Below are 12,404 nucleotides of genomic sequence, written 5' to 3' on the forward strand. Positions count from 1 at the left end.
ATGGGGATGAGTGAAGGGAAAGTTGGGATAAATAAAGGGAGTATTAGGAATAAATAAGGAGAAAAATGGGAATAAAGAAAGGAAATGCTGGGAATAAAGAAGGGGAAACTTGGGAATTAATAAAGGGAAAACTGGGAATGAAAAGGGGGAATATTGGGAATAAAGAGAGGGGAAGGTGGGATTCTGTGATTTCCGCAGATTTAAGGATAAAGCTCGGGAAAAGTGGGATTTTCCTGGGAAAACTCACTCTGTTCCGAGGGGAATTCTCTGGTGGGCAAATACACCGAGGGCCGGCGGTTCTGGAATGGGAATTCCAAGAAATCCATCAGTAATGGGAACAGGAACGGGAATGGGGTGGGAGAATGCTGGGATTGGGAATGGTGGGAAGTGGGAATGCTGGTATTTAGGAATATTGGGATGTGGAATCCTGGGAGAAGGCCAAGATTTGGGAACATTGGGATGGGGAATGCTGGATTCAGGAATTCTGGGATTTGGGAATCCCGGGATTGGAAATGGTGAGAAGTGGGAATTCCGGGGTTCAGGAATTCCAGGATCCGGAGCACTCACGGAAGCCTTGCAGACGGAATCCGCATGGAATCTGCTGAAGTTACTCTTGTTGTACACCGGGAGCCCCTTCAGGAAATCTGCCTGGAGAGCCAGAATTCCCAAAAAGCCCTCAGGGAAGGAGCAGGGAGAGCCCAGGGAATGCTGGCACACCCCGGGATTTGCGTCCATCCAACCAAGCCCACACCCGGCTCCAAATTCCGGGGATTGAGCGGGAAAATCCCCAAGATTTGGGCTGCTCCAGGTTTTCCTTTTCCCAGATAAAATTCCCAGGGTGATCCCAAGGCTGCAAATCCCAACCTTTGGGACACCTGGGAATGTTCTTAATCCAAGCCCATGGAACAACTGCCACCCCAAAATTCCCAAGGGATCATCCCAGGAATGGGGAGGCTCCAATTCCTGAATTCCCGAAAAACCTGAGTGGGGAGGAGCTGCCCAACACCCCCCAGAACTGACGGGTGGGGAAGCTCCGAAATCCAAGGGGGGATCCCAAAATATTCCAAACCCCCGCCCCCCAAATATTCCAAGGGGGAACAGCCAGCACCCCTAACCCCCCCATAAAACAAATGGCTCAGCCCAATTTTAGGGTGTCCCCCCCCATAAAACAAATGGCTCAGCCCAATTTTAGGGTGTCCCCCCCCATAAAACAAATGGCTCAGCCCAATTTTAGGGTGTCCCCCCCAATAAAACAAATGGCTCAGCCCAATTTTAGGGTGTCCCCCCCAATAAAACAAATGGCTCAGCCCAATTTTAGGGTGTCCCCTAATCCCCATAAAACAAACGGCCCAGGCCCTTTTGCGGGGTCCCCTCACTTCAGGGCGCCCCCTGAACCCCCTCCACCGAACAAACGCCTCTTCCGCCCCTTTCGGCCGCCCCCCACCCGCACTGCGCCGCCCCAAGCGCCCCCCGAGCCCGCGGCACTCCCGGGACCCCCGGAGACTCCTCGTCCCCCTCAGAGCCCCTCAGCGCCGCCACTCCCGCCCGGGCCGCGGCGGGCGCGGGCCCTACAGGCCGCGGGCGGCGGCGGTTCCGCCGCTGCGGTAGCGGGAGGGCCGCGGGCGGCTCGGCGGGGCCCGGGAGCCGCGGGCGGGCCGCTGCGGGCGGGCCGGGGGCGCCATTGCGGCGGGGGGCTCACGTACCATCTTCACCGCCGCCAGCCGGGAGGAGCCGCCCCGGCCCGCCCACTGTCATGGCCGCCCGCTTCGTGCGCCCCGATTGGGCCGCGCCGCGCAGCGCCGCGTTGCTAGCGGGCTTCGCGACTGTCAATCATGCGCGGGAAGGAGGGGTTGATGCAGGAAGGGCCCGCGCGGAAGGGTGGGGTGGGCGCACCGCGGCAGGACCCGGATGGAACGCGGCGCGAGGGATACCGGGAACTGTAGTTTGGCGCGTGTTAATTAAGGAGCGGCTCATTAGCGGCGCGGCGAGATGAAGGAGGATTCCTCCCCTTTCTCCCATCCCAGAGGCGATGCTGCAACCAGGGTCGCGGAGGACGGAGCAGCGAAGGCGCTGCTGAGTGAAGCCAACCTGAATTCCATCCCTAATTCCGCACCCAGAATCCTTCCAACCCCTCCCAAATATCTGACCCTGCAACAGGCCAGATTTCCCCTTCCTCGTTAAGTTTCCCGTCCTAATTAAGGCAGGAAGTTAATTTAAACACACTCCGCATTCCCACGTTTATAAACAACAACAAAAATAAACTTGGAATAAACACATGGAAAAACCGAGGACAATTTAACAACTGAAGTAACAACCGCGTCCCCAAACCCCTCAGAGGCCACGCAGGGTGACAAGGACAGCAGGGCTGGGCACCGCCTCCGTGGCTCGGCGGGATCGTCCCGAATTCCCGCAGAACTCCCGCGGGTTATCCCGAATTCCCGGAGAATTCCAGAGGGTCCCTCAGTGGCTCAGGGATTTCCTGCCCTTGAGCATTCGCCGCAGGATCACGGCGATCCCGCCGGGAGTTCTGATCCGTTTGATCCAGCCGTGGGTCTTCTTCCGCTTCCAGTTGTTGGGCTGGTACTCGTTCCCTCGGGCCTTTCCACGGATTTGTTGGGAATTCCACGCCGGCACCGGGATGCGGCAGAGAACGGAGGGGTTGGAAGTCTTGGGAAGCGGCTCCAGAGGGTTTCGAAGCAGCGAGAAGGGAAAATTTCGCAGCAGGGGAAAGCTTGGGGAAAATGAGAGCAATAACAAGGAATGAGGAGAGAGAAATTCGGGATAAATTTGGAATTTTAAGGTTGGAATTTCCTCTCCCGGTACCTGCGACCCCCGACCCGCGTCCATACAGGACACAACGCCGCCATTGTGCTCCGCCCGCCAACAACGCCGCTTTCTATTGGCTCCGTCCTCCCAGCCAATCACAGCCGGCGCTGCATGGGCTCATGGGGGTCGTAGTCCCCCGGGGGGGGGGGGGGTCGCGGAGGAGTTACCATGGCAACAGCAACACTGCTGCCTTGTCCCCTCGGGGACTGTCATTGTCGCCAAGGCTGTCGCGAGAGGCCACAAAACCACTCTCAGTGCCTAAAAGGGCTCCCAGAGGGCTGGAGAGGGATTTGGGATAGGGGATGGAATTCCAGGACACAGGGAATGGCTTCACACTGGAAAATTTGGGAAGGAATTCCTGGCTGCGAGGGTGGGGAGAGAATGGGATGGAATTGCCAGAGGAGCTGCACCTGTTCCATCCCTGGAAGTGTCCAAGGAAAGGTTGGAGCAAGCTGGGACAGTGGAAGGACCAAGATGGGACTGGGTGGGGTTTAAGGTCCTTCCAAACCCAAACAATCCCAGGATTTTCCTTTTCTGGATCAATCCCAGCCTTATCCTAAAAGCAGGAACAGCTCCAGGCTTTTCCCTCCTGGTTTTTGTGTCCCAGCTGGGATGAGGCTGAACCCTCCCAAACCTCAGTTCTGGTAAAATAAACCCAAAAGTCAGCCCTGGTTTGGTGTTTGGCCTTTTGTCCAAAGACGGCGCGGACACCTGAGCTGGGACACGCTGGTGGCACTGCCATACCTGGGACACACTCATGGCACTGCCACACCTGGGACACCTTCCTGGCACTGCCACACTCATGACACCGTCATGTGTGGCACAACTGCGGCACTGTCACACTCATGGCACCTGTGACAGGTTTGTGGCACTGCCACCCCCACAGCCCTGCCTGTGGCACCCCACAACCACCACACTGTCACCACCCCATCCCAAATGCCACCTCTGTCCCTGTCCCCATCCCTGTCCCCATCCCCTTCTATGTCCCCGTGTAACCATCCCTGTCCCCGTGTCCCTGTCCCCTGTCCCTGTCCCTGTCCCTGTCCCCATCCCAGTGTCCCTGTCCCCGTCCCCGTGTCCCTGTCCCTGTGTCCCGTGTCCCCATCCCCTGTCCCCATCCCTGTCCCCGTGTCCCCATCCCCGTGTCCCTGTCCCCCGTCCCCGTCCGCGTGTCCCCATCCCCTGTCCCTGTCCCCGTGTCCCTGTCCCCGTGTCCCCGTCCCCATCCCCTGTCCCCTGTCCCCTGTCCCCGTGTCCCCGTCCCCATCCCCTGTCCCCATCCCCTGTCCCCATCCCTGTCCCCGTGTCCCCGTCCCCGTGTCCCTGTCCCCTGTCCCTGTCCCCGTGTCCCTCCGCTGCTGTCACTGGCCCTTCCCGGTGTCCATCAGCTCCAGGTCCCGCCTCCTTAGGAGGGATTTCGGAGCTTTCCATGGCGACAGCTCCAAGGACAAACCCCCCCGAGTCCCCATGGAGCGGGGGACAAGCGGCTGCGGCGCGGATTCCGGGAATTTCGGGAAAACTGGGAATTTTTTTGAGGGGGTGCTGAGCGCAGCTGAAGAGATCCCTCCCTCACGCCCTTCCAAAACGCCTGGAAAAAATCGGGATTTTAACCACCCTGCTCCCACCGCCTCGGGCATCGCCTGCTCTGCTTTTCCCATCGGGAATTCTGCGGAATTCCAGGATTTTTATTAATTTTTTTTCGCCCCCATCCCGATCTCCGACAACCCTCGGCAATAAATGAGGTGAGCGGCGATTTTTAAATTTTTTTTCCCCCCTCTGCGGTGCTGCGGGAATGTCCTGACGCCAAAGGGGGGCGGAAAATGACCCAAAAAATGCGAAAATTTTCCTATCGGGGGGGGGGGGTTGTGGAAAAAAATGGGATGCGAAAGGAGGGGGGTTGGATGTTGTAGAGGTTTTGAATAACCTGGATTTCTCCAGGTGCGCCCAGGGCGGGAGGAGGGGAAGGAGGAGGAGGAGGAGGAGGAGGAGGAGGAAGGGGGGATTTATCCTGGAAATCCAACTTAAGGAAGAGCTGCCCTCGTGATGCAACGGCGGGGAAGGATTGCTGCGGGAGGGTCCCGAATCCCCTTGGAATTCCGGCTGGAATTTCGGGAAAAGCTGCCCGTGGCGGGGGGAGAGGCTGGGCTGCTTCCAAAGGCTGATTTCAGTGCCTGATTCCAAAGGCTGATCCCAAACACGATTCCAAACCTCGATTCCAAAGGCTGATTCCAGTGCCTCATTCCAGTGCCTGTCCCTTATCCAAAATGCCAGACCTCCATTCCAAAGGCTTCTTCCAAATCCTGCTTCCCAACCCCTGATCCCAAAGGCTCCTTCGTGTCCTGAGGTTTTCGTGCTTCCCGAAAGGGGGGAAGGGGGACAGGTGGCCTTGGGGGTAATTCCCTTTTCCTGCTCTGATCCTCAGGGATCTTTGCCTTTCCTTGCTCCCCTTTCCCAACCCTGAGCCATTCCCACGTCCCCGAAGTCATTCCGTGTCCCCTGTGCCAGCCCCGGTGTCAGGATCCCAGTGTTGGATCCCTCTGTTGGATGCCTCTGCTGGATCCCGCCATTCCCGCCTCGTTGCCATCCCCGTTACATAACGGGCACCACATTCCCGAAATCCCCAGATCCCGGGATCGGGATCGGCAGGATGCGGGATGAGGCCGGGAAGGGGGAATTGGGATAATCCCCCCTCTCCCGTCCCGTTTCCATGGCAACCGGCCTCATTCCCGCCTTCCCGCATCCATCCCGATCCTTTTCCAGCCTCGTCCCTCCCTGGATGCTCCCGCCCAGGCGGGGGAGGTGGAGACGGGAATCCGGGAATGGGGCCTGGGATGGCGCTGGATCCCCGGGATCTCCAATTCCCGCCGGGAGTGATCCCTGGAAGCGACGGATTTGGTGATGCCGGAGGGATTTTCCAGCCTTAATTCCAGGGTTTCAGGGGGATTTCCATGGGAAAAGGCAGATCACGGACAGGGATCTCCAGCCTGGGGGGATCCACGCAGATCCAGCTTTTCCAGAGGAATCCTGCTGATCCCACAGGCGGAATCGTTCGCTTCCCAAGCCCGAGAATGAGGCCTGGGATGGAGCTGGATCCCTGGAATCTCCAGTCTCTGGGATCCTGCGGGAATGGGAACTGGGATCCTGATCCCACAGGAATGGGATCTGGGATCCTTTGGGATTGGGATCTGTGGTCCCGATCCCGCAGGATCAGCCCTCGGACCCCGCTCTCTTTTCCCGCTGCCATCAATAATTAACTGCCTTCTTTTTCCTGCATCCACAATTAACCCATTCCCAACCTCCATGCCCCCATTCCCTCCAGCTTTTCCCAGAATAATTCCAACATCCAAAGATTTCAGCTCCAGGAAGGAGCTTTGGGAACAGCCGGGACAATTCCACTCCCTCCATTCCTTATTTTATTTTATTTTATTTTATTTTATTTTATTTTATTTTATTTTATTGAAGGATTTTAATTACATTTTAACTCAATCCAATCCCTGCCATTCCCACCTCGGATGCTGCTTCCGACCAGAGCTATGTTTATATTTCATGGGATAAATATTCAAATTTAATGGAATAAATATTCATATTTAATGGAAGAAATCACGAATTCCCAGGGCCGGTGCTTCCCTGTGCTCCACGTTTGTTGGAAAATGGGGAATTTTTTGTTCCAAATGGGGGGGTTCTTTTTTCCTGCTCCCCAGTGCTTGAATTTGGGAAAAATCCCAATTCCCCACTTTTTTCCTGGGATCACAATTCTGACTGGCATCACCGACAGGTTCCTATTGCCACATCCAGCTGCCAGAATTGAGGCTGAATCCCTGTTTTCCATATTTTCCCATGTTTTCCATGTTTTTTCCGCATTTTTTCCCGCATTTCCCCACATCTTTTTTCCTAATTTTCCCACGTTTGTCCCACATATTTTTTCTTAATTTTCCCACTTTCCCCCCCCCCCCATTTTTCCCCCTCATTTTCTCACGCCTTCCCCCCATCTTCCCATGCTTTCCCCACATTTTTCCCCCCACTTTTCCCCGCCTTTTTCCCTAATTTCCCCGCTCTCCCCGCCTTTCCGCAGGGATCGCCATGCTGACCACCCTCGCCGACGGCTTCCTCTGCTGCCTGCTGGGCAAGACCCCCAACGCCGTGGGGCCGCTGGACAGCGTTGAGTCCAGCGACGGCTTCACCTTCCTGGAGGTCAAGCCCGGCAGAATCCTGCGGATCCGCCACAGCGTTCCCAAGGACCGCGCGGAATTCCCGCCGGAGCCCGCGGAGGAGCCGCCGGGCCGCGGCGCCGTGCGCTGCAAGCGCCGCATCACGCTCTACCGCAACGGGCAGCTGCTGATCGAGAACCTGGGCGAGGCCGGGGCGCCGCGGCCGCGCAGCCCCGAGCCCGCGGAGCCCGAGGAGCCCGCCGGAGCCCCGCCGGGGAAGCGCCGCAAGCGCAAGCCCAAGAAGGTGGTGACGGTGGACTGCGAGAAGCGCATCACCAGCTGCCGGGGCACGCACGGCGACGTGGTGCTGTTCTTCATCCACGGCGTGGGCGGCTCTCTGGACATCTGGAAGGAGCAGCTGGAGTTCTTCTCCGGGCTGGGCTACGAGGTGGTGGCGCCGGACCTGGCGGGGCACGGCTGCAGCTCCGCGCCGCCCGTGGCCGCCGCCTACACCTTCTACGCGCTGGCCGAGGACATGAGGGTCGTGTTCAAGCGCTACGCCAAGAGGAGGAACATCCTCGTCGGGCACTCCTACGGGTGAGGACGGGGGCGGGATCGTCCTGGAAAACGGGGACGGCCACGGGTCCCGCGGTTCAGGGGTGTGGGGCTCATGTTTTGGGGGATTTGTCCCATTTTAATCCCATTTTTATCCCATTTTTGTCCCATTTTATCCCATTTTTGGCCCATGCTTATCCCATTTTTATCTCATTTTTGTACCGCTTTTATCCTATTTATCTCACTTTTATCCCATTTTAATACCATTTTTATCCGACTTTTATCCTATTTATCTCACTTTTATCCCATTTTAATACCATTTTTATCCGACTTTTATCCCATTTATCCCAATTTATCCCACTTTAATCTCATTTATCCCATTTATCCCATTTATCCCATTTCTATCCCATTTATCCCATTTCTATCCCATTTTTATCCCATTTCCTCCCATTTATCCCATTTTTATCCCATTTATCCCATTTTTATCCTGTTTTTCCCAGGATTCGGAGCTCCCGAGTGCCCCTGGGGTTCCTCTCGGTGCCCAGATAATCCCGGCACAGGGCACTGTGGGGCAGGGACTATAAATAGGATAAAGCCGGGATTAGGGATCCTCCTTGGGCTCCGACTAAGGCAGGAGGAGGAGCCGGAGCCGGCTCGGATCCGGGCGGGATCACCCCGACAATTTCCACTGTCGCAGGGGCTCCAAGCCTGTCCAGGGACACCTCCAAATAGAACTAAGAGAATTAATCATATTAATAGAATTAATAGAATTATGTAATGATAATAAAGCCAACAACTACATTGTTACGTAGGCCTAATTTTACAAACCTTTTCTTTTATACGGTTTTCACTTCCACGTAACCCCAAAATAATTATTTAAAGCCACTTATTAACACCGTTAGCGTCATCAATGTATTTAATATAATTGATATAACTAATATAATTTAAAATTATATAATAATAATGGCAGCAACTACATCATCATTTAGGCCTAGGTCATGATTTTACAAAGCTTTGCTTTTGTACGGTTTTCACTTCCACGTAACGGCAAAGCAATTTTCAGACGCTAACCATGAATATAATTACTAATTCCGAATATAATTACTAATTCCGCGCTACCCGCCGTCCCTCAGGGTGTCCTTCTGCACCTTCCTGGCGCACGAGTACCCGCACCTGGTGCACAAGGTGATCATGATCAACGGCGGCGGCCCCACGGCGCTGGAGCCCAGCCTGTGCTCCATCTTCAACCTGCCGCCCTGCGTGCTGCACTGCCTGTCCCCCTGCCTGGCCTGGAGCTTCCTCAAGTGGGTGACACCGGGACAGCGGGGACACGCGGGGACAGACTGGGACAGACTGGGACAGACTGGGACAGCCTAGGACAGCATGGGGACAGCCTGGGACAGACTGGGATAGACTGGGGACACCATGGGGACGGCCTGGGGACAGCCTGGGATAGACTTAGGGCAGCCTGGGGACACTCGGGACAGCGGGGACACGCGGGGACAGACTGGGACAGACTGGGACAGACTGGGGACAGCGTGGGGACAGACTGGGGACAGCCTGGGATAGACTTAGGGCAGCCTGGGGACACCCGGGACAGCGGGGACACGCAGGGACAGACTGGGACAGACTGGGACAGACTGGGATAGACTGGGGACAGCATGGGGACGGCCTGGGGACGGCCTGGGGACAGCCTGGGATAGACTGGGATAGACTGGGGACAACGTGGGGACGGCCTGGGGACAGCCTGGGATAGACTTAGGGCAGCCTGGGGACACCCGGGACAGCGGGCGCATGCGGGGACATGCGGGGACAGACTGGGATAGACTGGGGACAGACTGGGGACAGCTGGGACAGCAGGGACACACTGGGACAGCCTGGGACAGCCAGGGACAGACTGGGGACAGCATGGGGACAGACTGGGGACAATGTGGGGACAGCCTGGGACAGACAGGGACAGATGGGGACAGACTGGGGACACCATGGGGACAGCCTGGGGAAAGCCAGGGACAGCCTGGGACAGACTGGGGACAGACTGGGGACAATGTGGGGACAGCATGGGACGCCCTGGGACAGCCTGGTATTGTCACTGTCACCCTGGGGACACCTTGTGGGGCTGGGGTCATCCTGGTATCCCCCAGGGGTCTCGTCCTGGCACTGCTCAGGGAGGGGACACCCTGGGGGCCTGGGGACTGCTGGCGTCACCCTGGGGTGACAAAGTGTGACGTTTTGTGGGCCTGGGGTGTCAGCCCTCGCTCCCACGCCCCGAATTTCGGGCTAAGCGCGCCGTCCCCCCGCGGCAGGGCCGGCTTTGCCCGCCAAGGTGCCAAAGAGAAGCAGCTGCTCAAGGAGGGCAACGCCTTCAACGTCTCGTCCTTCGTGCTGCGGGCCACCATGAGCGGCCAGTACTGGCCCGAGGGGGACGAGCTGTACCACGCCGAGCTGGCCGTGCCCGTGCTGCTGGTCCACGGCATGCACGACAAGTTCGTGCCCGTCGAGGAGGACCAGAGGATGGCAGAGGTACGGGAATCCCGCCCCGGAGAGGGGCTCGGGGGCTGGGCTGGGTTTGGGTTTGGGTTTTTTGGATGGCGGCTGTGGGCGGTGGGGGTGGAGGGAGGGGAAATGCTCTGGTGGCGAGGCTGGAGTGGGCAGGGACAGCTTGGGGGGTGACAGGGACAGGGACAGGGGCAGGGACAGGGACAGGGACACCTTGCACTGTCCCAGGGTGCTCCAAACCCTGACCAGGGACACCTCCAGGGAGGGAACAGTGACTCTGGGGGACTGGCATCTCCCGCCACCTTAGCAGGGGGGCTCGTTCTGGCACCGCCACTCTGAGGGAGGGGACAGGGGGTGACTTTGTGGGGCTGGGGTCCCGTGCCACCCCTCAGGGTGTCACCCGATGGCTCTCCCCCCCCCCGCAGATCCTGCTGATCGCCTTCCTGAAGGTGATCGACGAGGGCAGCCACATGGTGATGCTGGAGTGCCCCGACACGGTGAACACGCTGCTGCACGAGTTCGTCCTCTGGGAGCCCGACACGCCCCGAGGCGACGGCGACGGCGACACCAAATGAGGGCCAGCGCCAGGCCGGGACACCGGGCCGCTCCCCCGGGAGAGGCGGAGCGCGCACAGGGCTCGGCCACGGGCCCGGTTTGTGTCCCTGGGCACGGAGCGAGGAGGCTCCCCCAGGCTGGGATGTGCAGCGCCGGGACAGGAGCGCGGAGAGGCGGCACGGCCGGTCCCCAGCCCCGGGGACAGCGGGGACACGGCACGGCCGGTCCCCAAACCTGGACATGTCACAGCTGGTCCCCGGCCCGGCAGGACAGCGGGGACACGGTACAGCCGGTCCCCAACCCCGGGGACAGCGGGGACACGGTACAGCCGGTCCCCAAGGCTGGGGACAGCAGCAAGATGGCACAGCTGGTCCCCAGCCCCTGGACATGTCACACTTGATCCCGAAGGCTGGGGACGGCGGGGACACGACGTGGCCAGTCCCCAACCCTGGACATGGCACAGCCGGTCCCCAGACCCTGGACATGTCACACCTGATCCCCGGCCACCCCAGACACGTCACACCTGGTCTCCAACCCCGGGGGGACAGAGGGGACATGCCACCCCCTGTCCCCAAACCCCGGACACGCCACCCGCTGTGTCCCCCGCCGGCGCTGGAGCGGCTCCATCCCGGATTTTTGTGTCCCCATCGTTGTGACTCCCGCACGCAGCGACAGCTCCGGGGACACCGAGAGGAGGCGGCGACACGGAGGGGACACGGGGGGGACACGGAGGTGGCACCGGGCGACACGGGAGGGTCCCCGCAGGGATTTTTGGGGGCGATTTTAGGGAGAATCCGGAGGTTCTTCCGCGTTGGGATCCGCCCGGGTTTGGGGGCTCCCTCTGGGGTTCGGCAGCTCCTGCTGGGGTGAGGAGGAGGAGGATGAGGATGATTTTGATTCCGGGATGATGGTTTGGGACCGTCCTGCGTGTCCCCGCTGCCACCATCGCTCCGAGGGCCCCTCGGGGCCACCCCCGCGCCTTTCCAGAGGCTCCGACCCCGGGATCCTCCCTCGGGATTGCCGGGATTCTCCGTGATGATTCCCGAGGATGATTCCCGGGGATTCCAGGAATTCGCGGTGATGATTCCCGCACGGATCGCGGCCGATCCCGTCCCTCCGGCTCAAATCCCGTCGTTCCCACCCTTCCAGCCGGGCACCACCGGCGGAGCCGCCCGGGATGTCCCCGGTGCCACCCGCAGTGCCGGGAGGTGCCACCTGTCACCCCCCACCCCAAACCCCCGACATTTAAACCAAAGAAAGCGCCGACCCCATGGAAACCTCGCCCCTCTTTGTCCCCAGAGTGTCCCCAGGGTGTCCCCGGCCTGTCCCTGTGCCCCACACGGGGCTGGCACTGGCACCGCTCCCAGAGGGCTCGGGGCACCCCGCATCGTCCCCACTGATGTCCCCAAGGTGTCCCCTGTGCCAGCCCCGCCCGCTGCTGTCTCATAATGAGAATTTTACCCTGGGCTCAGATTGTCCCCTGGCACCCCAAACCCGCCACCAAACGCCCCCCAAAACGCCAGGCGGCTGTGGGGGTGACAGCTGTGTCCCCTCGTGCCGCCACCACCGCTGCCACCGCCGTGTTCGTGTCACCCCTCCCAGTAAAGCCGTGCTGTGTCCCAGCCGTGTCCGGTTCCGTGCTGGGGATGCGGCGGGGCAGGGACAGGACCCCAAAAATTCCTGGAAGAATTTGAAGGCTTTAAAGGATTTATTGAGGGGAAAAGAAAAATGTTCACAAAAAAAAAAAAAAAAAAAAAAAAAAGAAGCCACAGCCTGGGACGCTCGGTGTCACCCTGAGGCACTCGGTGTCACCGTGGGGTGCTC

The 12,404-nt window shown here is 59.0% G+C and overlaps 2 protein-coding genes across 2 annotated transcripts; one reads left to right on the forward strand and one right to left on the reverse strand.

Moving 5' to 3' along the window:
- Window positions 1-2,223: 2,223 nt before the first annotated feature.
- Window positions 2,224-2,912, reverse strand: MRPL34 (mitochondrial ribosomal protein L34). The gene is made up of 2 exons (XM_040054229.1): window positions 2,824-2,912; window positions 2,224-2,731 (listed from the first exon to the last, which is right to left on the reverse strand). Exons 1-2 carry the CDS (start codon window positions 2,865-2,867, stop codon window positions 2,461-2,463), a joined length of 315 nt encoding a protein of 104 aa, XP_039910163.1. The 5' UTR covers window positions 2,868-2,912; the 3' UTR covers window positions 2,224-2,460.
- Window positions 2,913-4,231: 1,319 nt separating this feature from the next.
- Window positions 4,232-12,202, forward strand: ABHD8 (abhydrolase domain containing 8). Its single transcript, XM_040054219.1, has 5 exons — window positions 4,232-4,568; window positions 6,899-7,571; window positions 8,663-8,833; window positions 9,833-10,049; window positions 10,451-12,202. The coding sequence occupies exons 2-5, from the start codon at window positions 6,907-6,909 to the stop codon at window positions 10,598-10,600; spliced, it is 1,203 nt and encodes a 400-aa protein (XP_039910153.1). The 5' UTR covers window positions 4,232-4,568; window positions 6,899-6,906; the 3' UTR covers window positions 10,601-12,202.
- The last annotated feature ends 202 nt before the right edge of the window (window positions 12,203-12,404 follow it).

This window comes from Hirundo rustica, unplaced genomic scaffold, assembly GCF_015227805.2.
Source record: "Hirundo rustica isolate bHirRus1 unplaced genomic scaffold, bHirRus1.pri.v3 scaffold_61_arrow_ctg1_1, whole genome shotgun sequence".
Lineage (NCBI taxonomy): Eukaryota > Metazoa > Chordata > Aves > Passeriformes > Hirundinidae > Hirundo > Hirundo rustica.

Coding starts and splice junctions, on each gene's coding strand:
- MRPL34 (XM_040054229.1), bottom strand. CDS start 2,867: ATGGCGGCGTTGTGTCCTGTATGGACGCGGGTCGGGGGTCGCAG. Junction 2,732..2,823: donor ACGCGGGTCGGGGGTCGCAG/GTACCGGGAGAG, acceptor ATTTTCCCCAAG/CTTTCCCCTGCTGCGAAATT.
- ABHD8 (XM_040054219.1), top strand. CDS start 6,907: ATGCTGACCACCCTCGCCGACGGCTTCCTCTGCTGCCTGCTGGGCAAG. Junction 8,834..9,832: donor CTGGCCTGGAGCTTCCTCAA/GTGGGTGACACC, acceptor CCCCCGCGGCAG/GGCCGGCTTTGCCCGCCAAG. Junction 10,050..10,450: donor AGGACCAGAGGATGGCAGAG/GTACGGGAATCC, acceptor CCCCCCCCGCAG/ATCCTGCTGATCGCCTTCCT.